Below are 23,925 nucleotides of genomic sequence, written 5' to 3'. Positions count from 1 at the left end.
GGCAGTGAGGCTCGTAAGCGGCAGCTGCGCGTCAGTGAGGAGAGGCGGAGAAGGCGAAGATGAGGCTCGAGGGAGGTTCTCCGGCGAGTGCGTCGCTGTGGCCACAGGTTCCGGCTGTCTCAGGGAACGGCGCTTCTTCCTGCGCGGTCCCACAGAGGGCGGAGTGACTGCTGCAGTGTTAAACGCCTCGAGTCGAGCCCACAGGGTCGACAGCGGAAGCTCCTCACAGAGCTTGCAGCCCCCGGACGCGAGGGCGAGCTCTGCGTGTTCCAGGCCCAGGCAGAGAGCGCAGATCAGGTGGCGGTCTCCGGCGCTGAGCGGGGCTCTACACGAGCCGCAGGAAGTGCGAGGCACCTTGAAAAAGACGCTCGCTGCTCTTTTAGAATTTTTTTTTTTTTTTTTTGCAAGGCCAAAAGGATACGTCGCCGGATAGCATAGCTCGCATGGATGGCTGAAGGTGGCGAAGACGGCCGGCTTCCTCAGCGCTGTCCTAAGCTGGCTGTTCGCTGTTCGACGGCGCCGGTGGCTTCTCTCAAATCCAGCGATGCGAAGAGCTTACTGAAGAGACGAAAAATCTGAGAATTCAGCCTACAGCCCCTACTTTTATACGCTAAGCCACGCCCATTCTGGCAGGCTGTGACGCTATGAAGGCGCGGGCGCCCTTCATTGGGCGTGACGTCACGCTGTGCTCACTGATAGGCTGCACCAGTTGCCGCAGGGCAGCCAATGAGCATGCGAGATGGCCTGCTCTAGGTCTGCTAGCTGCTGCACTGCGTTGACAAGGAATACAAAATTAAGGATAATTTTTTGGCTTCAGTATCTCAAGAGGATGAATCTTTCCCGTAGCGTAAGCTAAACTTGCGCAATACGAGAGAACCTCTCGTAAAAGAACCCTACTTAAAGATGTTGTTCAGCATTATTATGCAAATCCCACTTCTCATGCAATATGGGGAGGAAGAAAAACCTTTCTGAAGATGAAAATCATGAAATGGCCTAATGTCTTGCAAAAGGCATACAAAAACCCAAAAATTTTACAAAAACTGAGATTATCAAGATAATAGAGATAATAGAGATTATCGAACTATCAAAAGATTTGTGAGTTATTTAGAGCACAGGAGAACTCGGTCAGATAAAGGACTTATTAATTGTCTGTCAAACAATTTAATTGTATTAAAAGGGCAGCTATAAAAAAAGCCACTGTTGAGCAGCAAACAGGTATTTGAAGCCGCTGGAGTCTCAAAAAGCTCTCCATGCAGGCTGGCAGTTGTGCATTAAGTTTGCATTTCTGCCACATAACCAAAACATAAAATAAACAAACTTAGATAAAACAACACACACCTTTAAAATAAGCTAAAAAACTAAACATCAAGATATTTCTTAGTATTTGGCTATTTTTATAAGAATAAACATCTTCCTAGTGATGTATTACAATATTTAGTCTTTTCTGCTTTACTTCTTTCAAAAGTATTTTGTTGTAATTGCTCAGAGTTAAATTTTTGCTTTCATATTTTTTTTATTATACAAAACGGGATTTACCATGAATCATCTCTTTGCACATCAATATTTATTTATTTTTTACAAGAAGAATGATCTCAAACTATTAGAATTTAATTACACCACAATTCAATCAATCAAAGAGCAGAAAGGCAAAATAGAAAAACAAAAGCCTGATCCATTGCCAGGTCCTTGAATGTACGTCTGTAATTGAATTATCGTTTGCTATTCCAAATTCAGTTTAAATTCATAGCGGCTGTGAATACTGTACTGACTCCTGATTGATGACCACCACTATCAAAGCCCTGACCCTCTTCAGGCACATATGAAGAGGTATACAGGGTTCCCAATCATCACATTTTCCAGTCTATCCTCCTGGGGAGAATTTTCATTTGCATGTACCAATTGGAATTTCACTATTTAGCATTACATTTAAAGGCCTGGAAATCAAAATGGTAAATTTTCCTGATATTTCCAGGGTTTCTACTCAGAATATTTTAAGACTTTCTTCTTTATACTTTCAGCCTTGTGGGCACTAATTTTTTTTTTTAATCCAAAAAATAATTTACATCCTCAGACCAAAAACTCTGCATCCATTAGTTCACTAAACACATGACTGTGTTAAAGTGGGCATGAAACAGGAGTTGCAATAGTATTTTCTTCCTTAATTTTGATGTATATACCAAACGGCTTCTGGAGCAAAAACGTTGGGCTGGATTTTGTCCATTGGGAACTGATTGGATGGTTGTGTTTTGTCATTGCTGTGATGTCATGTGAGTGACAGGTTGTCCCGTCCTCAAGCCAGTAAACACATCACCAGAGAAGTCACTGCAATAGTAAGGGGAAGTTATTTTGATTAAAGATTATGAGAGCACAAATTAAAAAATTAAATAAAAATAATAATGTGCATGGATAAATCATTTATCAAAAATACTGCACTATTCCATTAAAAACAAAAAGTCAATTTTGATTTTATGGTGACTAACATCCAAGGTAAAGAGGTGCTCAAAGCCTTGTGTTGCTCATCATCAGGTGAATTATCACAGCCAGTTTCCGCTCCAGTGGCTGAATAATCACTTCTGCATGAGCTGTTCACCTATAGCATCATGACAACATCAGCTATTAAAGAACCAGCATATCTCTCTTCTAGATTTCAGCTCTATAGCATCATTATGTGAGATTGAAACTAAAAGATTTAGTGGAAGATCAACATGACATTCCTCATAAATCAAACATGCTTTACATCCAATGACATTATGGCTTAAATGGTGTGATTGAGTGAGTGGTTTTGAATTGGACGGATCAATCTTTGTTGGTTTGAGCAAAACTGAAACACTAGATTATCTACTTGAAATGTAATCGATCATTTATTCCAAGTTTTACATAAATTATAAGTATGTTACACAGACGTGTAAATTCTGAGTCTATTGTCATATATTTGAAAGGTTTTCAGGGACACAGACAGAACCGCAAAAACAATGGAGAAAGCAATGGAGAAAGATAAAGCAATCAAAACAGCTTACAGAACCACACAACCTGAACACATTTTACCACAGAAACTTTAAATATAAAGACAAATGAAGAAGGCAATAAGCTTTTGCACATACAGCACAGGACAAAAAAATCCATGACTGAGTGAATCACACAGATATGATTCATACAAAGAGTAAACAATTATCACTTTTAATACAATACTGTCCAGAATCCATATTTAATACTGACGAAAAGCACCTCAAAATAGTTGTTTCTGTTGTATATCTAAAAGGGTTAATATCATAGTAATCACAAAATAACCAAAAAAAAGTTTAACAAATAGTCTTTTTTTTTCATTCCCTGCCTCAAATATATAAACTTGATTCTCTAACCAAGGCTCTGTATGTACAGGGTTGAACATCTTTGAATTGGATACGTGATTGAGGTATACTGTCAAGAAATTCAATCTGACATCAAGTTAATTTTCATCAAGTTTCTTTAGCATTGTAGAGTCACCGATTACCACAGCATCACTGCTACCACGTGAGAACAAAAGGAAGCTGGCGGAAATCTGCAAACCTCAGGAAGACAGGAAAACTCACGTTCAGCTCATCCTTCACTACATTAGACATGCCTGCATATTCCTGGATAAAATGGAAACTCCAAGTGCTTAAAATTGGTCAATATTTACAAAATGGATACTTTATAATTACAAATTTGGATGGTTTGTAATGCTGACTTTATTATACAGTTGGCAGGGACACTTGAATGATTGACATCTTGTGGAAAAATTCTCTTGCACTTTTGATTTTCAAACATGGAGAAAAACTCTTTCTCTTTATGGTTGTCAATATTTCATCAGATCAATTTTGATACACATGCAAGACTTAAAGGCAATTGAGAAAGAACAGTATTGTACAAAATAATAATTACAGTATTACCAAAAATGCACTTTCAATAGCACCTTAAGTGTTTGGGTGTTTACAACAAGAGCACACCATTGTGGTTGTCTTTCTCTGAGCAGCACTTGGAGGAGGATCCGTAAAGGATACAGGGAAAATTAGTAGGAACAGGATTGAGAATACATTGGATAGGGGTTTGGGGAAGGATTGAGATCAAGAGTGAATGGTGCTGGGATTAAGGTTGGAATGGGACAAAAAAAAAGGTTTAAGACTTGAATTGGAAAAAATGAGTTTGGAAATAGGAAAAGAATCCTACAGGCTCTAGGCTGGGTAGACCAGTGAGATGATAAAGGAGAGGGTCCTCCTCCTTCTCCTGAAAGTGCGCCATTGTCCACCAGGTAGTTCATGTCCTCTCTCTCGGTTTTATTCCAATTGCAGGTTTTCAGTCGTGTGACTGGGATCCCACCAGGGCGATGAATATTCCATTTCAGATTACACAGTGCGGGTGCTGGTGTGTGTGTTTGTGGCGCAAGGAGCGGGTGGGTTGGGGGTCTCTTGGCTGGCCACACTCCTTGACCTTTGCCATAAAGTTGGAGGGGGGTGTCCTTTAGCCGATGAAGCAGACAGGGCCTACCTCAAAGCCAAACCTTTGACTGGGTTCCCCAAAGTCATTCAACATGACATCGATGATGGGCACCTGGTCGATGCGAGGAGTGTTAATTTCCATCACAGACTTAGAATATCCCTGCTTCATCTGAAATAGAAAAAGATGAATTGTATGTTATTACTGCAAACTGTTTTAAGCAGCATTATACAACCAGTTGCGGAGCCAGGGGGGTGCACGGGGTGGCACTGGACATCCCTGACATCTGATTGGCCATTTCGTGTGCCACACCAAAGTTGAATTCTCGTCCGGTGTGCATTATAGCCTATTTGAAGTAGGTTTAATGTTTACCATCGGGATTAGGTTTCCTGAACAACTTTTATGAAAGTCACTGAGTATCTTTTTGCTCCATTAACAAACAGTTAATCAGATAGAATGTTTAGTTAAAGGGGGTAATGTGAAATAAACATTTGGACCAATGCCACATTAAAGACCTCGTGGTTATCACTTGTACCACTAATCAGCAATCATAGGATTCATTCATGCTTTTTAATGCCAGGTTAAGGTTAAACAATAATTTTCTTTCATGGTCTATGGAGCCCCTGAAGTAGCCTTGGCCATCCCATATATAAAACTCTAGTTCCACCACTCCATACAACAGTTCTTTCAGGACCACTATCGCCAAAGATGATTGACAATTAGCATACACTTTACATGGACGGTATGGCTCTGTTCTGGGCAAGAATCCCTGCCCATAAGTGCAGGGAGAGCAGCAATAATCCCCTTTAGGGTAAACAGAACATAACCAACAAATGTTTCGCAGATATCATTTATTCGAAAAGGAATATCAGAAGGCCAAGTCCTGACTGGACAAGAGGAGAGCTGCTGATAATACTGAATGGGCCTTGTATATAGGGATGAGAGGCGTTCTATTCCTATAGGTAGACGCGGATCAGCTGAGAGTCAGCTGATGCGAGCTTGACTGACGTGACCTGCCAGAACTGACGCTACGCTTGATTTAGATCTGATCCTCTAATTTAATATACAGTCCAAAAGCATTGATATGTTCACAGTTTGTACCACTCCACTTCAGTGTTGTTATAGTTAACTAAACCTAAAATTATTAAAAAAATTATTTTCGCTTATTGAAATAAAGATGAAATATAATACAATATAAACATTACATGAAAAAACTTAGAAATGTAAGAAATGTTGTTTTGGCAACTAACTGACATAACAATAAAATAGAGCTAAATAGAAATATATAAAAAAAACAATAAAAAAATGACAATAGCATATAACATTGCTTAAAATAAAATGAACACTGAAAATATAAATAAGGTTATTCAAAATATTAATAAATACAATAATAACATATACTGTAAATAATACTAAAATACCACTGCTCTACTTTTACAACATTATATTGCTTGATTGACATAGTATCGGTACCATATTGGTTATCGACTGATATTAGAGATTTTTTTCATTTATTGGTATCAGACTGTAGACCTTTTGCACCAGAGAAACAAGCGCACAGACATCCTCAGAATTTTTTGTTAGAACTTGCATTTGTGAGGTAGCTCTGTATATTTTTATGGCATCGCCGTCGAAAAGTAATTAGCTGGTGAAGTGTATTTACTTATTGTAGAGTTTACGAAAGTTATCATGAGTATTGTAATATTTGAATCGGATGTCACAACAAATGTCATGGGAATATTTTAAAACGAGCAGTTCATTCATAAATCTGTAAGATCTTACCTTAATGCTGTGGAAATACAAACCGGAAGACAAGAGTGCAACGCTGAAAAGGGGCGGGGCTACATACGGTCTATATTGGATAGTTTGATTGTACATCCTCTATTTTTAGTTTGCCTCTAAGATTACCTTTGACATCATCTAAAGTACTTTCATTTATTTATTTTTTTGAAATTTAATACAACTTTTAAAAGTATTCTAACAAATCACAAAAATTAATATACATTTTACATACTGTACATTATTATGTTGTGATGCCAAAATTCACTTTTAGCATTTAAAGCGACTGACTTTAGGTAATTTATTAGTTAATTAGTACATTTGTTAATTTTTTTCCGATAATACAGAGTAGTACAGGATTTTAATATCTGCCATTCATAAGTTATTTACCATAAAATGTAAATAATTATTGGTTTATCGTATCATCTAAAATTGTTCAGCATGACCAGCAAACAGATCAACAGCAGTCTTACCGAGCAGCCATCTGAAAGAGCCTTGATGAAGGGGTTGTTGTCATAGGACATTTCCTCATCATTAGAGCCCAGGAAGCGCAGCGCCTTGTCATAGTTGTCAGCCTTGGCGTCATACCAGGCCACAGACTGATGGCATATGTATGTGAAGTTCTGCCGGGCAGAAGAGCTGAGCAACTTGAGGAACGTCATCTGGACTGAGTTTATTGAGCCCTCCTCAACATCCACATAAGACAACTGAGACACAAGGAACACAGGGATCAAACATCTGATGAAGGAGAACTTTCAAAATATCTTTATAACTTCCGATTATAAACGATGGACATTGTCTGGTTCTAGATCCAATTAACAATTATTTTAGTACTTTTTAGAAAGCAACTTTCAATAATTAGTTTTATTATAAAAATACTAAGCAACATTAGATTTTTTTATTCACAAAACTTGTGTTTCAGTAAGTTAATATTTTTTCAAACTGGTTTAATAAGCGAGCAAAACTAACAACATGAATTTAAAATAGTCTTTCATTTGCCGACTCATTCATTTGCTGATCAAATCTATGTAAAGTTGCCATTCAGTTTGAATTGGCAGAAGAATGCAGATGTGAACAGAACTATGATTTATGAAGATGATTCATTTCCAGAATAAAAACAAAACAAAAACAAAAACTGAAACATTCTGAATAAAAATCAGTTCTTGATTCTCAACCCTGAACTACTGTCACCCTTCAAGCAATAGAGACATGCACAGCCAAATTGCTGAGCTTTGATTCAACGTTAATGAAATTTATAATGGAAGAGAAAAATGGGCACTTACGATTTTTCCACGCTTGAATTCACTGAACCAAGATCCTGGGGACTCCTTTGGCCAGTTTGATATTCTAACCTGGAATAAATGGAAACTGTGATCAAATAATTCACCAAGATAATATAGTTCTTTATTTTTGATTTATATTACTACCAATCATGAGATTTAGCAGAGATGAGTTCCTCTCACCCCTGAGGATTTCTTATCAGGGAAAATGCAAGTTTCTCCTCCTGCAGTGAAGTTACAGTACACTTTAAAGGCGTCTCCGATGCATCCCATGTTTGGATCGATCCAGTAATGTCCTAAAGTCAAAAACATGCATGTTAAAATGAAATAAAAAAGGGCCCCAATTAAAGGGTGAAGTTATTCTTTATCTTTGATTATTAACCCTAGTTTACTTCAAACAGACTTAACTGACTCTTGTGTATGTCATACAATCAAAAAAGTTGATAATTCTGCCTGATCTTTGCTAAAGAAACCGCTTATCTTTCTCTCACCATCAGGGAAGTCTGGTTGGCTGAGCTGCAGGTCTTTGCAGGTTCTGGCAGGGTTATCCTCGGTTCCCAGTGGGAACTTCATGCGTTCAATGTCCTGCTTGAGGTTGTTGAGGGATCCAAACACATCCTCCATTCCCTCCATACCATAATCTATCATTCCCGCTGCTTCATCATCCTGCATTTCGGGTGACCTCCTCGATTTTTTATTTGTCTGGATGGGGAGGGGCTGGATGATGTCACCAGCTGGGCCCTAGTGATAGATAATCAAAACAAATAACTGACAATTCTCTAGGGTCGGCTTCAATCCCACTAGAGAGATATGAATATCAATTTGATTTTTAGCAGAGCTCAAAATGCAATACAATATTTTTCTTACCGGAGGACCTGGTGGTCCTATCAAGCCAGGCTCTCCCTTCTGGCCAGCTGAACCCTTGGGAAACAAAAACATGGTTAATTTACACTGGAAAAAATTATCATTAGTAATGGAAAGGTTAAGCACTTACAGTTGATCCTTTGGATCCCTTATGTCCTTGAGTGCCCTGAAGATAGATACAACAAATAAATCAATTAAGCAAATGTTAAGGTAGCCAAATGTACAAAAATGCATTAACTTGATTGTCGGATTTATGGAATCTTAATCTGGTTTTGGCAAAGACAGCTGGTATGTCTGTTTTAATCCGAATTGTGTCAGGTGCAACAGGTTTTTTTAATGAATGTAAAAACATTCATATAATCTAAAAAGAGTTAATGAAATAATTCATAAAAATATAAAATTATTGACCAAAATAACTAAAATGCAGTGATATGAATGGCACAAGTGGGTGAGCATCAGGTTTGCCACATAGGCAAGGCAAGGCAAGGCAAGGCAAGTTTATTTATATAGCACATTTCATACACAATGGTAATTCAAAGTGCTTTACATAGAAGAAATTAAAATAATCAAAAGAAATCAGAATAATTAAAACAGTTTAGAATAAAAGATAAAATACAGAAATAATCAAATGAAATCAGAATAATTAAAACATAAAATAAAATACAGTGCAAACAGTCGACAAACAGTGGCACAGTGCTCATTCACTAAATGCACAGTTAAACAGATGTGTTTTGAGTCTACATAAGAATAGCTTGCTGATAACATGTATTGATGAGGAATATTCCTCTATATTCCTAATAGCTGTGGAATAAAGGTTTAACCAGAAAATGGACCTTAATCAGAAAATTATAGACACAAATATGGTTAATGTCAGTGCTAGAGTAAAAAGAAAACTGCTTACAGGAATACCAGGAGGACCTGGAGGACCGAGTGGACCAGGAGTACCAACGGGACCCTGAAGTCAATAAATCAGTAAAAAAATGTCAGGGCAAAATCAAGAAATCATTTTAATGAACATAAATCATTGTAAAAATACACTTCTAAATGTTTATTCTTAAAGGGGTGGTATAATGCCCCTTTTTTACAATATGAAAAATAGGTCTCTGTTGTCCCCAGAATGTGTATGTGAAGTTTTAGCTCAAAATACCCCACAGATATTTTCTTACAGCATGTTAAAATTGTCCCTTTTTGAGGTTCAGTAAAAGCGCATCGTTTCGTGTGTGTCCCTTTAAATGCAAACGAGCTGCTGCTCCCGGCACAGAGGGCGGCGCTTCAAGAGCTTGTGTGTGTGTGTGTGTGTGTGTGTGTGTGTGTGTGTGTGTGTGTGTGTGTGTGTGTGTGTGTGTGTGTGTGTGTGTGTGTTTGTGTGTGTGTGTGTGTGTAAGCAGCTCCGATTACCTCACGTAGACAAGCACTACAATGTCAGAAACTGTTCTGCCTTTTATGTTTAAACTGGAGTCGGACGTTTCTGAATGGTTACTTGATGAATATATGTTGCTGATGTGGAGTTAACTATCTTCAAGTCTTTGATTAGCATATTCTGTCATGATAATCTATAAAATCGCTTGTGTGGGTCTGTTGTAAGATGCCTACAAAGAGTGACATGCTATTGCATTAGAGTTATGTACTGTATTGCATGTGAAAAGAGGATGCGACAGCTAGAGCAGAGTATTCTAGAGCAAAGTACTCTATTACAACAACTCAACATGGACGGGGTTTATCCCAGGGGCGGGGTTTATTTAAATTTTAGGGTTAGTGATGTCACTAACCCGTGAGGAATGTCGTGTAGTCCCTACCAGCCGTTTGTTGTAGTCCTTAAAAATGATTTCTTTAAAAGCAAATATTTTCCCTTTGCTTTGAACTTTGAGCGTTGTAACTTTGCAGATGTTGTTTATGCTCAAACAGCAACATTACACACTAACTAAAGTTAGAAAAGTGAAATCATAATCAACCACACCTTTAAATGACAGCATCTATCTAGCAGACAAAGCACATTCGGACCCTAAACTAACTCAGGTGTATTTAAAGAGCAATAACTCACAGAGTCACCCTTGCCTCCACCGAGCCCCTGAGGTCCTTGCAGTCCTCTGTCACCCTTCTCTCCTGACTCACCAGGAGGACCAATCAGACCAATCAGACCTGGATGACCCTGGATATGTAAAAGGAAATGTTAATACTAATTGACAGGTTTTAATAGCAGTGTACTGGAGTAAAACATACATAGGCCTACACTATATTTCGCAGATGGTTTTTACATAAAACATACAGACAACATTTTCTGTGATAAATCGTATTCTATAGATACATTTGATTGAGGGCAAGTTGTATTTAACCCATAATTATTTGGCAGAGAAAAATGCCAATCAATCAGTCAATCGAAACAAACCTCAGATGGCTGAAATGGCAAACAATGATTTTTATCATGTACAAAATAAAGCATTGTTTGGCTACCACAGTCAGTGTGTACAATATAAATCATATTTAATGCACAGAGAATCTGCTTAAGTGCTTTAGTTTATATTCAACACCTGATATTTACAGCCACAGCTACTGTACTTGGCTCTCCAAAATAGTAATACAGAAAACACTCATCTCAGCGCGTCTCCTCTCATAAAACAGATTTACAGAGATATGCCGCATTGATTGTGTATTGCAGGCAGAGTAACAGTTTAATCATTGTCTGACACTGTATTTAATCTACAGCACTAAGTTTATGCCTTGTCATTGTGTGAAATAGAGATGCCAGTAAGGCCAGTTGCTCTCGCCTCTTAAACTTTCAACTGGGCTCAGCATTATTGTAAATAAACATGGTTTTGTTTAGCAAAGGAAACATTTTTTTTTTTTAATTGTAGAACCTTCTTTGGGGATGTTTATGGCACCAATGTAAATATATGAATTACTATCCAAAAGTTTGGGGTAAAAACAGTAATACTGTGAAATATTGTTAAAAAATTTAATTTATTGTTAATTTAATTTATTAATTTATTGTTAAGAAAGAAAATTGTTTTCTATTTAAACATACTTTTAGTTTTACTTTTACTTTACTGATGCTGACAATTCAGCTGTGCCATCACATGATTAAAATAAATGACTCTAGTCTTCAGTGTTACATGATCATTCCAAAAATAGTACAATATGCTGATTTGCTGCTCAAGAAATATTTATTACTATTATTATCAATGTTGAAAACAGATGCGCTGCTTAATATTTCGATGGAAATCTTGATAATTCTTTTTTCAAGATTCTCTGATGAATAGTCCAAAAGAACAGCATTTTTGAAATAGATTTATTTTGTAACATTATAAATGTCTGTTATTTTTGATCAGTTTAATGCATCCTTGCTAAATAAAAGTATTAATTTCTTCAGAAAAAGTATACCCTCAAAAATAAAAAATAAAACAACTTTTTTTTAACTTAAATGATCTATTGGCATGTACTATTTGCTGTAGTCTTGTTTATGTGCTTTAAAAATACTAGTTAAAACATACCTTTTCACCCTTAGTACCAGGGTCACCTTTCAAGCCAGGAAGACCAGGAGGACCCTAGAAGTTGTCAAGACACACAAATATGTCCTATTTAAGTCTACATTGATTAGTCTGAGTAAACAACATAATTGTGTCTGATTGTATCTTCTTACCAATGGTCCAGGAGGACCGTCCTGGCCAGCAGCTCCAGGAAGTCCCTGCTCACCCTGAAAGAGTAGACAGAAACCATCAGCCCATTAATACACACTCAAATATGCAAAAATGTATGCACGGCACACATACTCAAACTTACTGACTAGACAAGGAGAGTGATTCAACTTGAAAAGCTTAATGATTCAAATTAAGAGATTCTTGTGTACTGCTCTAATTCAATTATGCAGACAATTTGGACTATATAAGATATCAATTTCCAAATGCATACCACAGGTCCAGGGATGCCACGTAAGCCCTCAGCTCCAGACTTTCCAGGAGGCCCCTGGGGGCCCACAGGCCCAGTTTTGCCCACTGGTCCCTCAGCACCGGCCTCGCCCTGTGTCACGAAAATATAATTAATTACTGATCAATACAGCAAAAAAAACCCAAAAAAAAACCCCTCAAAGCAGATACTTCGTAAACTGATAAATAATTGGACATAAAAAAGTGATTTAATTTGATAAAAAAAATTATATATATATATATTGTAACAATTCTATAATGTGCAAAAATATTTAAGAACCTTCTATAAATCTAATGTTTTTTTAGCCATTAAAATGAACTTTTCAACATATTCCTTTCATTTCTTACATGGCAACTGTGACATCCATGCAAACATAAGTAATGTGATAAGATGAATAATACCATTGGATCAACAAATCATTTTGAAGAACCAAAGCTTTTAGAAGAAAAAAAAATAGATTTCCTGTCACTTCCTGTGATCGAACCTCTAGAATAAGCTTAATTTGCCCTGGCATCCAATTAGGCTTTCTTGTGCTCAGATCTTTCAGTGAGGATTTAAAAAGTCAGGACCACTCAGTGTCGTGAGAGATTGGATTCAACAGACAAAAGCAAGGACAGATATCAAATGAAGCATTCAGGAGGACAAATGATTTACGCTGCAATACAAATGACAATCATGATGTTTGGTTGTTCAGGTGCTTTTTTAAATAATGGAATCTGTCTTACCTTTGCACCCTTCTCTCCTTGCCTGCCTTCTGTACCCCCTGGGCCAGCAGGACCCTTGAGGAGAGAAACACAAAACTCAAAACACAACCTTCCATACAGAGCTAGTAACAATTATAAATGTGCAGCATCCAAATGTACCATTACAACGTTTCCTCTGTTTCATCAATGACAGAAGATCTATTTTTAGGAGCCCTTGTTCACCGATATCTCACAAAAATCAAAACATGCTCCGGAAACCACATATAAACACTTTTATACCTTTTACATCCGTTATGACGTCTATGGGTTTAGCGATTGCTAACATGCTACCATTTGGTAATGGAGTAACATAGTTCGAGATAAACTCTCTAAAAAAACAAGTCTTATTTTCATACACAGTATTGATTCAAGTAAATTGTTTTTACTTGTGGCTCAATCTTAAGTTTATCAAACGACGAGAATACTTTTTGTGCGCAAAAAACAAACAAAAATAACGACTTTATTTCAACTTATCATATCCTTTCATATCCTTCTCTCTGGGCCTCGAGTCAGGTTACTAGTTTAATAGTGTACGCTTCTGTTGTTGTACGTCACACGCATCACCCACATGACCAGCGTCGGCCAATAGTGAGCCTACGTGTGACGTAGCTCTACGCAATTACACTAGTTTTACTGACTCGAGGCCCAGAGAGAAGGAAATCAATAGTTGAAATAAAGTCGTTATTTTTGTTTTTTTTGCGCACAAAAAGTATTCTCATCGCTTGATAAACTTAAGATTGAGCACTGTAGTCACTTGGACTATTTTAACGATGTCTTTAATAACTTTTCGAGGCCAGCATGTTTCAATCCCTGAAGAAGCCTATGGACTAGTATGTAATTCGTGTTCAGAAGATGAACAAAGGTCTTACGGGGTTGGAACAACATGAGGGTGAGTAAATACTGACAGAATTTTCATTTTTGGGTGAACTATCCCTTTAATGATGCTATTGGTTTCTCAGCTTAGACATAAACACAGCGCAGCGCAACACCCTAAAAATCCATGATCAGTATGTATGTGCATTTAGATTCAAGACACAGAGAAGGCCGAGATCTGCCGAATCAGTTCTGAATCAGAATCAGTTTCCTTCGCAGACCTATTCAAGTTGTAAGCATGACGGGTAAAAATGGAAATCCCTTCATTTTTATTGCTTTTAGCTCATGGCTCTGTTGATACATTTATGATTTATGCAACAATAAAGCTCACTGAAAAAACAAGTTGAGTCAACGACTGAAAACTATAAGTTTACTGTGGTAAATGCATCAGATCATAAAAGACAGTGTTAGAGCTAAAACTGTAATCTATTCTAAGCCAAATCTTGAGGATGGCACCAGAGCTGACAATGACATCTCAATTTCCTTTCGGCAATCACAAATTTCCGTCACTGTGCTGTCATTCAAACCACTTTGGTCAATATTCTATAATAGAAGTGTCTAAATGTCAGCCTCAGCTCAACTGCTCTTGAGCAATGCAAACTGATGTGAGGAGAGCAGTTTTTTAGTTTTTACCCACACAGGTTTTATTCTATACTGAGATTTTCCCAGGCACAGCGTGTGCTCTTTACTCACTTGGGAACAATTTACTGAGGGAAGACCTAAAATCCTGACTGTGCTCCGCTTTTAAAGATTTATTGTTTGTGTAGTTCAGATCTGTTAAAAATAAATGTGCCCCATAAAATATAGGCTTCTCTTAGCATGAATTTACAAGGGAAGCTCAAACCTATTTGAAAATGTTTGTCTCAGCAGATTACAAAAGGAACAAAGGGGTAATTCAAAGGGAAATTTTTATTTTCTTAAAAAAAGTGGTGCTTGCCCATGCAAAACCAATGATGTTTTGAGTGTTTTAGTACATTTCTATGTGGTTGCAAGGGGGTTGTCAAAAGATCCCATCGTCTGGAACTTGTTACGAATCAAGATTAGACACTTACAGTGCATGGGGTCTGTTTAAATCTCTTAAACCAAGTCTGAGCTGTTGTAATAATAATAAAACCAAATCAGTGTTGAGGAGTAGTTATCTACAAATAGTGACACTACGAGCTTAAATAAATTTTCAGTGGCTTGACAGTCTCGACAAACTTTTAAAATAGTGTTGTGTTTTTAGTAGCAAGCAATTTTTTCAACCAAGTAACAGTGTAGCGACACGAAATGCTATATCACTATGGTTGGAATATGAACTGAGATGCACGACTGGCAAATGATTCACTCTTTTGAGTCAGTTCTTTTTCAATGATATGGAGCTTATAATTTGACAAAATGATTTGAATTTGAATTGTGTAAATTTGAATTATTGATAAGTGTAATCTAACATTTGTTTTAAATAGTTCTGAATTTCATTTCTTTAAACGAATATTGAACATTTGAAATTTAACGAATTGAAATGTTTTTATGGCTGAATTTTATAGACATATATTTTCAATAGGGATGGCCCGATACCATTTTTTTTTCAAACCGATACGAGTACGAGTATTTACATTTGTGTACTTGCCGATATCGAGTACCGATACCGATATTTCTACCGCAAAAGTAACTATAGGCTCCCAGAAAAGAAGACAGAAGACTATTTTAGAACACAGGTTAGAAGACTGTTTTTATTTTCTTCTCTGCTTGTTTTAACAAGTCTAAAAATAAATAATAATGAGTAAAATAATAAATGTATTAACACACAAACCACTGTTAATTTAACATAAAAGCAAGCAGTTACTGCGTGCATGGTCTGACATGACTGAATGCGCCCAAAGTGAACTCCCTTAATAGTCTAATTCCTAAAAAGCTGACAGTTCATCGCGATCTCACACATCTGTTATTATCAATGAAGCTGACTGCACAATGAATCTTTCATAATATCCACACTTTGTTTGTTATAATTAGAGGATTTGCCAGCATACAGAATTCAGCACTGAACAAAAAAGTTTTGAGCAGTGAGGGGAGTCTATCTTTAATGCTTCTGATTAGCCATTGCGTTCAAGAAATCAACACACATGTCTGTGATTGGCTACATCGCTCAACGCTGCAAACATGTTATGAATAGAAACTCTGGCCTGTAAATCGTTTCTATTTTGTTTTAGTTGTTCTTCTTGCTTTTCTGCAACAGATGAATGAAAATCTATTAGTTTTAATATTTTGTATTCATAGATATTTCTAGTTTGCGGGAGTCCCGCGAATCGTTTTATTCTCCCGGAACCCGCACACACAGAGTGAGTGCATTACCGCCCGCGCCCGCGCTCGGCCATCAGATCTAGTGCCGCGCCGCACTCTTTTGCGTTGGGAGTGCACGTCCCTATGCCTCAGTTCACCTCGACAAAGCACTCACGGCGGCCAGTTTCGTTTCGCAAAATGTATGTGGTATCGGGGCGTGGTATCGGCGAATTTTTATGAGTACGAGTACTAGTATATGAGGACAGTATCGACCCAATCCCCGATGCCAGTATCGGTATCGGGCCATCCCTAATTTTCAAAAAGCTGTTTTTTTTGTTCTGAATTCTTAGACCGCAAATATCCAGTTTTATCCAGCAAATATCCAATTCAAGTTTTCAAGATGAAGAAGAAATTTGGAACTTTAAATTCAGTTTTCTAAAATTCAGATAGTACAGAAAGTAGGTCATAGGTCCTCCACAGGGGAGAGTAGAGGATCTCGGAAAAGTTGAACGGTAGCATTTTGGCCAATAACAGAGCAGTATCTGCAAAAGTTTTCTACAACAAACGTGGAGGTGGTTCAAGAAAATCCGTGTATCATTCGTTCAGTCGTTTTTTGATTTATTATTAAGAGTAGAAAAATGAGAAAACAGCTTGAATAGCCTGTATGATTTCTAATATTCTAATAATAGTCCTCCGATGCTGCAGTTGTACGGATTCTTAACGTGTTTATTGCAACTACGTAGTAAAAATGTAGCCTATACATTTAATATTTTTCTCATCAAACAACCAGACTAACCAATGGCTCGACACAACCCGTACCGGGGAAGAGCCTAGACAGGGTTAGCCTAGCCTAAACCCTGTGTTTATTTAATTGTGCTATATAAATAAAGAGGATTGGATTGGATTGGATAGGGCTTTCTTCTGTGTAGATATAAATACACCAACGCTTTGCATCAGCTGGGTAGGCTATGACAGGGTAAATGACAGCTGTCATAGCCTACCATGGTCGCCCCAGTAAGTAAAATAATAATAATAATAATAATAATAATAATAATAATAATAATAATAATAATAACAAATCAATATACAAATCAATATAATTAGTAGTAAATTAAATATTTTAAACACTAATACAAAAAGGAAAGAATAATGCATTGATTTGGGTATATAATAGGCCTAACGTTCATAAACTGTCATTCAGACTGACTATCAGAGATATTAAAATTCATACTCTACTGAGTTTTATGATGTAGGCCTTGTGTTTTATTTTTATTAAAAATTGTTATAATTTATGTCTCAAAAGGATGCGCTTGTGCATTCTCTGACATTACACTTATTTATTTCATTAATATTGAGTATAAATTGATGTCAAACAAAACTGTGGGTGTTAATTTCTCTGCCAACTAAGCTAAGTTATTGTGCATTCTCTCCGTGGTGTCCCGGTCGTCCCGCAGCTTTTCCACACAGATTTTGAGAGTTGGCCAGCTAAACAAAATAGGCCAAAGAAGTAGACTAATGGCTAGTGTCCGGGAGATGCGAGGTACATTCAAACAAGTGAAATAAACACTTATAATAGCTTAGCCTATATTCTTACATGCATAGTTAGCCATAAGTGAATTTGTCTACACCAAAATAAATGTCTAAGGACCCCTTAATAATAACAACATTATTTTATTTTTTTGTGCAAATGGTCTCCACTCTATGCATTTTGTAATAATGGACCTGAGTGTAAGTGTATTAGTCACACTGGATCATGTTGAGAGAGAAACACGCGCGCGCGTCACACCGTTATAAAAAACACATTTTATTATTAGCCTATTCAGAAATGGTAAATAAAATACAATATTAACACTATAAACACTATTAACATGTAGGCCATGCATATTTAACTTCCCCTTACTGTACGACAAATCCTTAAATGAATGGTAGCCTATTCAGAAAACAACAAGAATGAAAAATAAGTAGCATGTATAATAAAAAAATATATAAATATAAGCCTAGCCTACAAAAATATCCACGTGCTCTTTATTACAAACAACATTTAGCCAATTTTAAAAGCCAACCCTTAATAAATTAATTTGAATAAAAACTGAAACTGTACCGTTGTTGGGTTGGCGCATCTCTCATTCGGTCAAAAGTTTCCATTTTTGTAATGTAATATTTGGATGCTAACTATTAATGTAAAGAAGGCTTCGTACTTCAGTTGAGTCCCAATATACAGCCTATAGGCTAAATCAGCATCTTCACAGCAAGGGAAATGAGTTTGGAATAACAGCAAGAAGGTGATGCCTTCTTGCACAGCCTTTATATTGTACAACAGACAAATTAAATTAAGCAGATTAACTTTTTATATGTTTGGTTGACTGTTAAAAATAAAAACAGCGCTGGATTAAGTTGAATAATTAACCTACAACTCACTTAGGACAATCCTGGAATATATACTATGGTTTACAAGTGGTGAAGAAGATCTTTCAGATTAACAGTGAATGTGCAGCTTGTGATTAACATACTGCAGGTAAAGACGTTGCACAAACACACCATGTTTTTGGAAATGTACCACGGGAAGCTATATCACTATAGCAACATTAGGGCCCATGCACATTTTATTTCAGAATCATCATTAGTCCACAACATATACCTAATTCATGGTACAACATAAAATAAAATATTATTTTAACCAATTGCCCAACACTTGTCAGACAAGAGTTGTACCCTAGTAGGCATAATACAACATAAAATAATACCTCACCACCAGATACATCACTACTTTTCTCATTTTAGATTTGAGCATGTAGATGGATTTTGCTTTTATGTTCTTCTGAGTATGTGAGAAATTGTGTTTTTTCATCATCTCCATAATGAGGATCAGAGAGAAATATTCTGTACAGTGCACAATGTTTTATGCAACTTCTCTTCATATTATTTTAACAAATACACACTACATATACTATACTTTAAATATACATAGTTATTTGTAACCTGATAGCTGTAATCAAATAACTATATAAAATATACATATCTATATAAAATATTGTCCCTTCAAGTAGCTTAAAAGTACTTTCTTAGTAGCTTGTAATACAGCTAAATACTTTTTCAGAATGGTAGCTTGTCTGTAGTTAAACTACTTTAGTTTTAAAGTAGTTTTTTAAACATTGAACCAAACACCTGGTAATGTACTCACTCGCTTTCCAGGGGGTCCTGGAGGACCAGCTTCACCAGATGGACCGGATGGACCCTGTGGTGTAAAATTCAATAAATTAAATAGCAATTTTTATTATGTTTGAAAATAAAATATTTTTTCATTGAGAGTCGAATATCATTTCATTGATTTTCTTCGAGAGTCGAGCATCACTCACAGGCTGACCGGCCTCTCCATCATCTCCCTTGTCTCCAGGAAGGCCATCCAGTCCCTGTGTGAAACAGAACATTACATCACAATATTGCCCTAATATTTCATTTCCATCAAGTATCATATTATTTGTACACATAAATATTTTTCTCACAACATTTGCTTCTTAAGTGTATCGGACATGCATATAGCCTGAATATCGAGCCTGTAACTAATGACTATGCTGACGATCCGATTTATTTTACTGATATTACACATACTGTGCAAGGATTTCCTTTCAACAATGTGCAATGAAGCCTATATGCTAAAGACTTTGAGACAAAATGGTTTAAAATATTAACATGCTTAAGTGGAAACCTAGACGCATCTAACTATATGACCTTTTTTAAAATAAAGTGTTTTGTAAAACTTGTGTTGCACACATTCTTTCCCTCGCTCGGTCTGTTGCCTGCACCGTGTTTAAATGCATTATTTCTCACAGAAACTGAATTAATCAGCTTAATTAATTAATCAGCCAATTAATCGATAATGAAATCTGTTGTCAACCACTTTGATTATTGATTTGAATGCCACCATATTACACTTACACCAACTCCAGGCTCACCAGGGGGACCTGGATCTCCAGGGAAGCCAATAGGACCCTAAATGGGGAAAAAAATGGGATAAATTCAATCATCATACAGTATTATTTCAGTTTAACAGATGAAGGGTGTCTTCTGGGATGTCATAGACAGATACTTACTGGGTTTCCTTTGGGACCATCATCTCCAGGGGGTCCTCTTGCACCGGCGGGTCCTGCAGCTCCAGGAGGACCGGCTTCTCCTTTCTCTCCAAGCTCACCTTTGGGTCCCTAAGAAAGGACACAACGATTTTTACCCATCTATGATGATTATCCCAAAAAAATAATGTAGTTCAAAGCTACCAATATGCTGTTTTCAAGGCCAAGAAGAGGTAGAATAACTGTAAAGTGTTTGTTGTATTAATGATCCTGTGTGTTGGACCAGGGCGGTGAGAGTGTATAGATGCTAAAGACTTGGTGCTCACATGTGGTTTAAAGAAGTGATAGTAGCCTTTTGACAGGACGCCGTCACAACACTTTGGGAGGGAAATTACCTCGAAGTATTGGACTGTATTGTAAGTATTCAGGAAAGGAATTATCTCAGAATACTGTAGTATATTTTTTGATTATACTGACAACTGGATGTTGTTTGACTTGTCCGTGGAGGAAAGTCCGATTTGTAGGTTGTATTCATATTGAAAATATTGTTTTATCCAAAGCGACTTACAAATGGGGAATACAGCAGCAAGCGATTCATCATGAAGAGAATTAAGTAGAATTAAATTGAACTGAAATATATATCACTGCAACTAGTATAGTAATAATAAGTATGAAAAAGGCTGTCTTTGAATGTAGCCTTAAACTTTTGTTCCAAAAAGAAAGTAATAGTAAGATAGACTGTCAAATTTAGTCTCAAAAAGCACTCCGACCAACAAACAAACATCATCATTTAAGATGCTGATATCACATGAACAGGTCTGTGCAGCAGGCGGCAGACAAAATAATGTCCCTGGGGGGAAAAGGATGATGATAACAGCAACCATCTGGAATGCAAGTGATGTTCACCACAGCATATACGAGCATATACATGTCCATGAATATTGAAGTCTTTGAAGTCTACAGCAGAGTAAAATGTAGTTATTGCAATGGACTGTAGCAGCCTTAAACTGCCTGCGCTATATATACCATAACGATCATTAGCTGAATGCGTTCATTTTGAAAACAAAAGGATTTGTGTAGATAAGTTCCCTGAATATCAATAGATTAGCCTTCTAGACTAGCCTAATCTAATAGATTACATGCAGGTCAGATTTATCAGGTAAAAACCCAGAAAATTATGCTAAAACACAAAAATTATACTTACTCCTGGACCAGACTCTCCTGGTGGTCCTGGATTTCCTGCCTCACCGGTCTCACCCTGAGGGGAATAGATAAAGGGAAACAATAAATGTGACATCTGGGAACATTCAACAAAATAACTACACAAATATTTATGCACATTCATGTTTTTAAGAGATTTATTCAAGAAAAACCCACCTTTTCACCATTTCCACCCATTGAGCCGATACCTCCTGGAGGGCCAGGAGCACCCTGTCAAACAAACAACAACATAGCTGATTTAAATCTCACCGGCCACATTCACACAGCAGCAGAATACGGTTCTCAGTCCAGTATTTAAGTCCTTAATATCGTTATGCTCACTCACAGTTCAGTTATTTACTGGGGTGACAACAGCATTCTATAACTGAACTCACACCCGTACATTTTCAGCACTTACAAACACAATCTCAGAAAACCCAAGCTGTGTGAACGGAACTGGACATCTAGTTGTCTGTCATGTCATAAAGTGTGAGAGAGTCGCTTTGCACTGCACAAACGCGTGTCTACAGTTCGTGGTGGGTTTTCAGGAGTGGTTTCACTTTCAGTAACTTACAGCAACTTAGATATGAGCTGTATGTCATCTGAAGGTTTTAGATCCAGTCACTGTTCTCCACAATACTCCGCTCTTCCAGATATCAAAGCTACTGTCAGTTAATTTGACGGATGAACTTGCGGTTTGATGAACTTGCAGTTTGATAGATAGACTCTTATCGTATCAAAATTGATAAGACTTTTCAGTTTTATGGACATCGCCAACTTTGATTTTGGTTTCTGGTAAGAGAATTCAGTCTTGACTACTATTGTTTGTTCATACAGACAATATTTGCGGTGCTACTGCAAGTTGCAGTTGCTGTTGACATTTCGAGACTCACACCAGTACGTAAATTAGGTTGTCAATCCAAAAAAATGACAGAGTGAATATATAGCCTCTGATTCACTTCAGAGTTTCTATACAAATATATTACAGTTAAACTCACATCTGCTCCACTAGAACCTTGAGGACCTCTGGGACCAGGAGGACCAGGTGGACCCTGTAAAAGAAACAGCCGTTGTCAAACAGATTAAGACATTAAACTAAGGTCAGAATGATTCACAAACATTTGGTTTGAATCTGCCCATTAGAAGATACATTACAAGAATCAGCAAGAATACTTAGGCAAATTTAGGCAAATTTTTGCATGCAAAAATGGTTGATTATCTACTGTCAATAGTGTAGCTGTTTGACAAAAACACAATTTCTACATAGTGTGCCTTTAAGCACCGCTCACACAGAAGTCATATTCAAACCAAGGAACTCTCTATTGGTCAACATGGTGAATTAGCGTGAGCAACTTGAGCATGAGCGAAATCTGTGCAGGGAACTTTTGCCGCCCTCACGTGAAAGTCCCAATCATGTAGATTCCTATTGAAATGACTGGATTTTACCCAAAAAAAATTTGACAGGCAATGGTAAATGCACCTTAACACAAAATACTAATTATTTATCACTTGCTGTTTTTATAACAGCATTAAGTTAAATATAGATTCACAAACTTTTGTTGAATTTGTATTTTAATGAAAAGGTATGTATGTAAGATTACATACATAGTTAAGACTAATTCTGACAAAATTATGCGTTTTGACAACTACAAACTCACCATTGAGCCAACGTCTCCATTCTCTCCTTTCTCACCTGGCGGTCCTGGCAAACCCTAGAAAAAAACAAGTTTTATGTATCTGGCACAATTCCAGGTTATATAATCCCAGTTAGAGTTCACTTATTACAATTTCAAAAATGCTAAAAGGTTCAGTAACAAGAGAGGATATGCTGATATGTTTCCTCTTCCCTCATGGACAAAATAATTTAGGATGAAAATCAGTCTCACATTGTTGAATATTAATAATATACATTTACAGCTTTGAGCCATTGGGTAAACACTATTAATCAAATAACAATTTTTTGGTAATTAGCAGTAGAAGGAACCTCATGGCAATTTGCACATTTGCATGTGGGTGCCTGTGAATGTGTCACACTCCATGTCACTTTGAAAATATGAAACACAAAAAGAGGCAAATCTTGGCAAGCAGTTAATTTTGCAATATAATTATGCTTGACTAAAGAGGTTTGAATGTTATTCAGATCATTATCACCCAACAATACCAACAGACGTCTCTTCATTGTTAATAGTTAACATCTGTAATTAGAAGGATATTCTGGGTCATTGTATTTGGCAGACATGCTCTTTGGTACCAGCGAACGCATATCTTACTGCTTATTGTTTGGATAAATGTTGTGTTACTATAAAAGGACAGAAGAGTAATTTCACAGTCATTTTGAGGCAGACAATTTCCCAAATGCCAAAACAGCTAATAAGTTATATTTGCAGTCTCAGTTTTGAAAAGATAATAAAATGTCTCCATTCTAATGAAGCCCAATTTCTCCCCATTAGCAAGTTATTCGAAACTTCAGAGAAAACAAATTAAGAT

The 23,925-nt window shown here is 36.9% G+C and overlaps 1 protein-coding gene across 1 annotated transcript in view; it reads right to left on the bottom strand.

Annotated features, from left to right (window-relative positions):
• Positions 1-2,842: 2,842 nt before the first annotated feature.
• The window catches only part of col11a1b (collagen, type XI, alpha 1b), a 117,076-nt gene continuing 95,993 nt past the window's right edge, over positions 2,843-23,925 (bottom strand). Inside the window, exons 47-67 of the mRNA XM_077225351.1 lie at positions 23,097-23,150; positions 22,437-22,490; positions 21,616-21,669; positions 21,443-21,496; positions 20,263-20,370; positions 20,108-20,161; positions 19,528-19,581; positions 19,353-19,406; positions 13,022-13,075; positions 12,282-12,389; positions 12,013-12,066; positions 11,864-11,917; positions 10,417-10,524; positions 9,277-9,330; positions 8,506-8,541; positions 8,379-8,432; positions 8,003-8,252; positions 7,695-7,807; positions 7,515-7,583; positions 6,705-6,938; positions 2,843-4,623 (exon numbers count right to left, since the gene is read on the bottom strand). Coding sequence (XP_077081466.1) covers positions 4,477-4,623; positions 6,705-6,938; positions 7,515-7,583; positions 7,695-7,807; positions 8,003-8,252; positions 8,379-8,432; positions 8,506-8,541; positions 9,277-9,330; positions 10,417-10,524; positions 11,864-11,917; positions 12,013-12,066; positions 12,282-12,389; positions 13,022-13,075; positions 19,353-19,406; positions 19,528-19,581; positions 20,108-20,161; positions 20,263-20,370; positions 21,443-21,496; positions 21,616-21,669; positions 22,437-22,490; positions 23,097-23,150 — 1,821 coding nt within the window. The 3' untranslated portion in view covers positions 2,843-4,476. The remainder of the gene's footprint in view (positions 4,624-6,704; positions 6,939-7,514; positions 7,584-7,694; positions 7,808-8,002; positions 8,253-8,378; positions 8,433-8,505; positions 8,542-9,276; positions 9,331-10,416; positions 10,525-11,863; positions 11,918-12,012; positions 12,067-12,281; positions 12,390-13,021; positions 13,076-19,352; positions 19,407-19,527; positions 19,582-20,107; positions 20,162-20,262; positions 20,371-21,442; positions 21,497-21,615; positions 21,670-22,436; positions 22,491-23,096; positions 23,151-23,925) is intronic.

This window comes from Siphateles boraxobius, unplaced genomic scaffold (assembly GCF_051911475.1).
Source record: "Siphateles boraxobius isolate OS27281-9 unplaced genomic scaffold, OSU_SipBor_1 1, whole genome shotgun sequence".
Lineage (NCBI taxonomy): Eukaryota > Metazoa > Chordata > Actinopteri > Cypriniformes > Leuciscidae > Siphateles > Siphateles boraxobius.
Note: the sequence above shows the minus strand (reverse complement) of the source record. Positions and strands in the feature narration are given on the sequence as shown.